Here is a 7308-nt window from a genome sequence, read left to right as displayed (position 1 = left end):
AAAAAAAAAAAGGAGTGGGATGTAAACCAGCCAAAAACAAGAGCAGCAGAGAGATGCAAAAATCCTGTCCTTACACCTTCATCCACTGACTTAATTTCAAGCCGTATAGTGCTGACTATATAGTTTTTATATAAACGTGCAGGTGCCCAAGAGAACCGCAATTGTTTAGTTCTGGCAGATAGCACCCAATCATCCAAACCTACAGCCACCAATGAGCTAGGAGGGTGACACAAGAATCACGCACACTAAGGTACCACACGGGGCAAAGATTTATGGACAAACGTCAAGGCTGCTACCCAGGACACGGAAACAACCCCCAGGACACGGAAACAACCCCCAGCACGGCTCACTGCAGCTCACCACCTCTGCTGAGGTATCATTACGTTTACCCAGCCCCACCGCTGTCAGAGGAACGTGGTGTTTTTCATTTCTCTTGTGAACTTGTGGAGGACAGCTACCTTTCAGACACTGCAGCGGTGCTCTTACTACCTTCCTTGGAGCCACCAAGTTTTGAAGACACACTGAAAACACAGCAGTGAGGGAAGGGAAGTGACAATCCTGCTTGCAGGAATAGCTGCCTAGATATAAAAGTACCAGGTTCTTCTACTCCTACGTTACCATCTGCTATTGTCCAGAGCCCCCAAGAGCAGAATTCAGAAGCTCAGAGAGGGAATAGTGCACAAATAAACAGAAAATGCTTCCAAAATTACTGCCAGATTATTTCTCTCCAGAGACAGTATCAGCTTGCTTCTATTTGAGAGGATCAAGCAAAGCAGAAGCTGTGCAGAAGCCATCTAATTAGAGAGGAGGGAATGTTTGTTCCTTCTCGAGCAAGTCTTACCTGTAACTGCAATCTTCCAGGACATCCTCTTCCTTTTCACACTGGTGGGATGAAAATGGCTGCCACTGCACATCACCAGGATCTTCTGGTTCGTGAGTAAGGGGTCATTTACCCTCTCTTCAAAGCAAAGAGTATATATATATATATATAATGTATAAAAAAAAGCAGTACAGGAGGTGGAAACAACTGAACAAAAGCAATAGCTGGGATACAAGCCAGCAGGAGAACAGAAGAACATTTCATCAAGGTTGACTTCACAGTTGGCTTTGTGCTAAAGATTCATTAGCAGGCCCTAGCAGTGACAGAGAAAACCCCTAACATCCAAGTTTTCCACTTGTCTCTTCCAAGGTTGATTCCTGACCTCCGCATTTTCGAAGCAGGAAGCCAGCTTTCCCGCAAGGCCCACGAGGGTCAGCCCTTCCCGTGGCACCGCCGACGGAACAGCACAGGCACAGAGCCGGCTTTCGCGTCCCAGGGCGAGAGGACTGGTCTAGGCCTCCGGCAGCGCGCCAGTCCTGGAGAGACGCCACACTCGCGCTGCAGGTCAGAGCAAGAGCAGAGAGTTCACTTGTGAATCTCCCTTGGCACACACAACACAGGTACATTAACGGAGCAGAGAAATTAGGCACAGATTGGATTTTGCTAGGGATTAAAGAGCTTATATTCAAAGTAAAAAAATAAGTTACGTAACAGTCCCCACAAGCTACACAAGCATCTTTGACGCGTGGGTTCTGCATTTACCTCCAGTTTTTATATTTCACACTCCACTGTGCTATTTGCACATGTCAAGCAGTGCTTCAAGGTGAAAATCCACTGGAATTACCTAAGTCCAATACACTGATGATTAAGGCGCATTCTGTAATTCTCGGTATGGGAGATTCAAAGTAGAAATTATGAATAAAACTGTATTGTTAAATTGGTTAAGGACATCTCTCTACATATATGCACAGCAGAGATGAGAGCTTGCTATATATTTCTCAAGAGTAAATACAGTTTCACACAAAATTTGTACAAAATGTGACAAATCCTGTTTTTTTTCCAGAAATAAAACTGTATTTTTATTGTCATTAATACCCATTTTACATACAGGTTTATTCCTCCAAACTGCATTTCCTTTGCTTTTCTTTTTCTTTTCTTTTTTTTTTTAGACATTTTTTTTCCTTCCCTGATCAAAAAGAATAAGGGATCTATAATTTTAAATGGTGTCAAATGCTTTCTGTTTGGACATGTGTTTTTGGTATTACAAAACTATTAAAATGTGAAGGAAAAAGTAATATCAAAGACACATACAGTAACAACACTATTGTTTTTTGGGTTGTGCTACTATACTTGAGCAGAACTTTGTCAGTTCTAATTGTCTAATAACATTTTAGAAATTACATGAGCAAAGTAAAACATCTTAATGTTAATATATCCCACAACAAGAAAATGCAGCATCTCCTCCTTTAATTAGGGATCTAGGAAGTTCAGACTCATCATACTTTCACCTGTAGAACTGGACACGATAACCTCAGTTTGCTTGAGGCATAATAAGCTCATAATGCCCAACCTGGCCTTCTTGCTTCAGCTGGTCTAACAGATCTTCCTTGCGCCGCTTCCTGCTTACCACCAAGTATCTATCATGGCCCTGCCCATGAGATTTACTTTTAAGACCGTATTTTTGGGCAATCTGATGTATCTGCTTCCGCTCATCATTGGTAAGTTCTGTAGAGAAAGTCAAGTCAATATGACTTTCGGAGCGTGCATAGTTTCGAATGATCTGTTCAATATCTCTTTTAGCGATTTTGTTCACCCTTTCTACATCAAGCCCAAGTCCTTCCCTTTTGAACTGCTCCTTCACTGAAATAGGCTCTCTAATTCCTTCGCCATCTTTCCCTAAGCCACCACCTGTCCAGCCCATCTTTCTTAAAATTTGATTCCCAATGTTGTCTTCTTTGATCTTCTGTTTGAAGGCCTCTTCTGCTGATCGACCCTGAATCTCATTTCTGGAGATGACATCTTCAATGGTGCCTTTCTTCAGGTTATTAACAACAGTTGGCTGAGTCTTTTTGAGGATTTTCACAGCTTCCTCTGCTGCCTCATGCTTGACGGATTTTTTCACTCCAACTGCTTCTGCAATGAATTCATTTTCAAGCAGCACCTTGCATTTCCATCGCATACCAGTCATCCTTTCAAAGACATACTCCACCGTCATCTTGTTGAACTGAGCAGTGTCATTTAGTGTACACACAGGATTGTTGGAGTTCTCATAAACCACAAGGTCCTTCAGGTCCTTCTTCCTTCCAGAGCCCCGTGACGAGCAACCCACCTTCTGAACCTGGGTCACTTTGATGGCTGTCATGTTCGACTGTGTCTTCTGCAGAATTTTCAATGCCTCATCAGCTGCCGCATGCTTGCTGGTCTTTTTAGTGCCAAATCCCTCTGCCAAGCAGTGATCCTGTAGATACACTTGGCAGCGCCACGTGCGGTTAGGCATTAAGTCATATTTATATTCAACAGACATTTTGTTATATGAAGCAGAATTGTTAAGTATCCCTATTGAATCGCTAGCATTCTCTGTGAGGACAAAACTAGTCCAGTGTTTGCTGGTATTAGTAGAAGTTTTCACGGTTTCAGCACCAGGCTGCACTGGGACGCAGTCCCTGTTGGCGGCTACAAACTCATCGTGAAGTTTGAGAGCAGGAGGGAAATCTGGGCGACTCACACCTGCCTCACACACCACCAAATCTTCGTGATAGGTGTGTTTGAACTTCCGCTGAATAACTCTAACTTCCACAGACTTCTGGAGCAGCTTGACTGCCAACTCCGTGGCTCGATCCCTGGATCCATTTTTGCTGCCAGCATAACCAGTGGTCAAGTAGACATTCTGACATCGCACTTCACAAGCAAAGCCATCTGTTAAGAGCTTCTTACTCTTGGGGAGGTCAGCAGGGGCAATTTCTTTGAGAGGAGCATAAATATATTCAGGATTTGTCTTGCACGCCTGAATGGAACGTGTCAATAGATATGTATAGTTAATCTTATCAGTCCCAGTGTTTGCATCTGGGTTAGCAAGATTTTTCCAGATAGCTGCTGAGAGTTTCTCAATAAAAGCCTGCTTCAGTACTATAGCTGATGGGGGAAAAGTCTCCGACGAAGACTGGACAGTAGAAGGGGAAACAGAAGGTTGTACCCCGCCACCTATGGTAGTGTCCATATTGTTCATAGCCTTATTGGCTGTTGCTGCCTGGCCTGAAAAGCCAAGCCCAGCTGAGTTGGAGAGCTGGGGATCTACCTCTTGGGTGCTCTCAAAAGGAGAACTTGTACAATTTTCAGCTGGCGGTGCTACGCTGTTCGCATTTGCCTCCTGGTTCACCTCCTGCATTTGGTTATCAGAAGGATCTTCCTTTTTGTCATCCCTCTCAGCACTGGTTACAAAGTGTATGGGTTCAAAACGTGGTCGCACCCGAAACTTGGGGACCATCTTTTTGGGAGGCTCGGGAATCTCTTCTGGGTCTGGACCTGTGGATGGAGGAAAATTACAAGATTACCAATACACACTATGATAGGGAGACAATGCCTTCAGAACGATCTCCAGGAGGAGCCTGCAGGCTTTGAACATAGGAGTCCCACTTCTTAGCCACAAAATGAAAGGCTTCTTTCTGAAGATACTTGCCATTGATCAGATAGAGCATTCATGCCTGTAAAAGTTACTACAGAGAAATGTCTGACTCCACAATTGCCATGCAAAAATCTCTGCATAATTAGTAATGAAGACTTCAGGTCTGAATCACCTGCTCTGTCTTCCAACATTGCCCACTGCACTCCTTCAGTCCTTCCTGAAGCAAATCCATTAAAAGTGACTAAAACAAGAAAAAAACATGGCTAAGCAAACAGAACACTCAAGCAGGACAAGAGCCTCAGTTCTGGCTCCACCACAGAGCTGTTGGCTCTGCAGAGAGCACAGGGCTGTTAATGAAAGCATTAACATAAGCATATTTTCTGTAAAAGCAACGAGTCTTGACTAAAAAAATACAAAACACTGAGAAATCCAGCTGAACCCCAGGAGACAGCTGCAGTGGCTGAGGGTAGGCCTCATTACTGGTAAACCCTGTTTCTTAACCAGAGGATATGCAAATAAGGCACTAAGCATAATATTCTGATATACACCACTACTTCAAAAAATCAGCTGATAAGCATATATGCTATTTCTAAAAGATGGCTATACAAGACTTCTACTTAAACTTTGACAAAAATTTAGCTCACACATGGCAAAGTACTACATGCATGTGATTTCATCAGGGGAGCAAAAGGCCACACAACACCTTAGAATGAACTGCCTAATCCAATGCCAATGTATGGAATTGTAATATAGGTCAGGTAACTACATCTGTCTAGACATCATACTGCTGTAGCATATTCATCATAACCTACTTCATTGCAGATGAAAAAAGCACTTCAATTACAGCATAAGCAGGCATTGATATTTAAATCTGGTGACAACGCTCTTGCGCGTGGGTTAAATCCTTCAGTCATCACAGTTTTGATAATTATGGCAAGGTTTACATTTCCTTCTCAGTTTTGCTATTTTGATGATTGCACTGCAGCAGGACCTAAAAGTTCTCACCAGGAGAAGAGCTCTTCACACTGCATGTATAGCATGCAATAGAAAGCCCTTTCCCACAGAGATGCTGTCTAAAGAAGACAGCCAAAGCATGGGAGAAAAGTAGTATTTTTCCCAACTTTGCAAACATGACATAGGAGCTTGGAAAGATTACTGGAGTATGAAAGTAAGAGAAACAGCTTTGGCAAAGCCAGGGATTATACCCAGGCCTAGAGAGGACTCCTGTGCTGTCTGACCATTTGTTTTTAACTGCCAAACTATTAACTGACGTGATTAACACTGTGAGTGTGCCTCACAAAGGTCCTGCACACTCATGCATATAACCTGCACACGTGAATGATTCCCTCACCCACTCCCGAGACACAGCAGCCAGCCCTAAAGCTCTGCAGAGGAGCCAGTGGATGGAGCTGCTCAACAGCCAGCCCTGTGCTACAGCTGGTCAGAGGTGGCCCTGTGGTGTACATGCTCTCCCCAGACACCCAGAACATCAGAAGTCAAACAGCAACAGAGAAAGGTGCCTCTCTTGACACACAGGCAAATATACTCACTGTCAGACGGAGAGAGATGTCTTTTTAGTTTCCTAGTAGGGACCAACTCGAATGTCCGCATCTCCCCAATATCAATGCCTTCGGCCATCTCGAGAACCTTCTCCATGACCTGCGAGTTGTATCTGTGTTGAGTTCAAGGGCAGACAGAGTTAGAACTGGTCCTGCAGGGGCATGAGGCCAGACGACCAAACCCTTCCTGCACCCACTCCCACACCTAACATCACACACACAGTCTTTTTGTCAGCTAGCATCTCCCCTTATTTGCCCCCAAGTGGACAGTTCAGCCTCAAACACCCCACAGGAACAATAAAGGCCTTTCAAAAACAGACTATACGATCAACGGTAGCTTTCGTTACTCAAAACAAGGACTAAAGCTGCCTGAGACAAAGTAAATAAAATGTTAGCCCCAAGGAGGCCTAGTCTGTGTCCAAGGGAAACCCCACACCGGTTTTTATTAACACAGGCTCTGACCACAGACCAAAGCTCTTCCCTTAGCTAGATCAGCACACGTGGGCTGCAGCAGCCCCTGGTGCTGGCACAGCCTGGACTGCAAGACTGCGGCTGGATGCCAGCGGACAAGTTATCTGGCTCAGAACAAACCTGTCTGTAAGCAACAACTAGTGCAGCCACCACACTGATGGAGGTTAAAACTTAAATTTAAATGCATTTGCTGTTACAATCTACAATTTGGTAACAGCTACTAGGAACACCAAGTAATCCAGGGGTGAGGAGAAGGAGGAGTCTCCGCGGGCATTACAGCAGTGATGAAATAAGCACAGGAATGACTCACTGGCACCAAACTTCTCGTCTGGGTCAGCAGCCACCAACCATACGTCACCAATACTGAAATCACAGACCTCAGAGGACAACAGCACTCTACAGCCTTTATTGATTACTCTTTAGAAAGCTGTACTTATTTTTAGCACGGTAGCCATAATTGAACAGTTCAAATATCAGAGTAATGAGGGAGATGAGGTGACTGTAATTAGCTCTGTGCAAACCCTGGACCCTGCTGCAGTTTGTAGTTCCATATAAGCAAGACATGGACTATATAGCCCCAATTTTCCACTGGTCCTGGGATCTGGTACATCTTTTCAATCCATTTGCAAGGCCAAAGCTGAACGAGCGAGAAAAAAGAAGCTTTTCTAATCAAGAATAATCTACAAACATGGCTTGAAACTAGACACTGACAGCTTTGCACTTTGGCTCAGGAAACAGGGGAAAAAAATGAGGATTTGTAAAACATTCCATGATGTGCTCATCTTCAAAAGACAGAGAGGATCAGGTCACTGCTCACGGACTACTAGAGTCTAAGA

At 44.1% G+C, this 7308-nt stretch overlaps 1 protein-coding gene across 1 annotated transcript; it reads right to left on the bottom strand.

Moving 5' to 3' along the window:
- Positions 1–1726: 1726 nt before the first annotated feature.
- Positions 1727–6329, bottom strand: NKRF (NFKB repressing factor). The gene is made up of 2 exons (XM_085319608.1): positions 5993–6329; positions 1727–4342 (listed from the first exon to the last, which is right to left on the bottom strand). Exons 1-2 carry the CDS (start codon positions 6096–6098, stop codon positions 2352–2354), a joined length of 2097 nt encoding a protein of 698 aa, XP_085175734.1. The 5' UTR covers positions 6099–6329; the 3' UTR covers positions 1727–2351.
- Positions 6330–7308: the final 979 nt, after the last annotated feature.

The sequence above is a fragment of the Rhea americana genome, unplaced genomic scaffold (assembly GCF_003343005.1).
Source record: "Rhea americana isolate MKP2758 unplaced genomic scaffold, rheAme1 scaffold_6, whole genome shotgun sequence".
NCBI lineage: Eukaryota > Metazoa > Chordata > Aves > Rheiformes > Rheidae > Rhea > Rhea americana.
The sequence above is the reverse complement of the archived record's forward strand: the minus strand, read 5'-3'. Positions and strand labels throughout refer to the sequence as shown.

Bases quoted from the DNA above. Each gene is read 5' to 3' on its own strand.
- NKRF (XM_085319608.1), bottom strand. From the start codon at position 6,098: ATGGAGAAGGTTCTCGAGATGGCCGAAGGCATTGATATTGGGGAGATG. The intron at 4,343-5,992 runs GTGAGTATATTT...CTCCATCCACAG, and splicing joins ACATCTCTCTCCGTCTGACA to GTCCAGACCCAGAAGAGATT.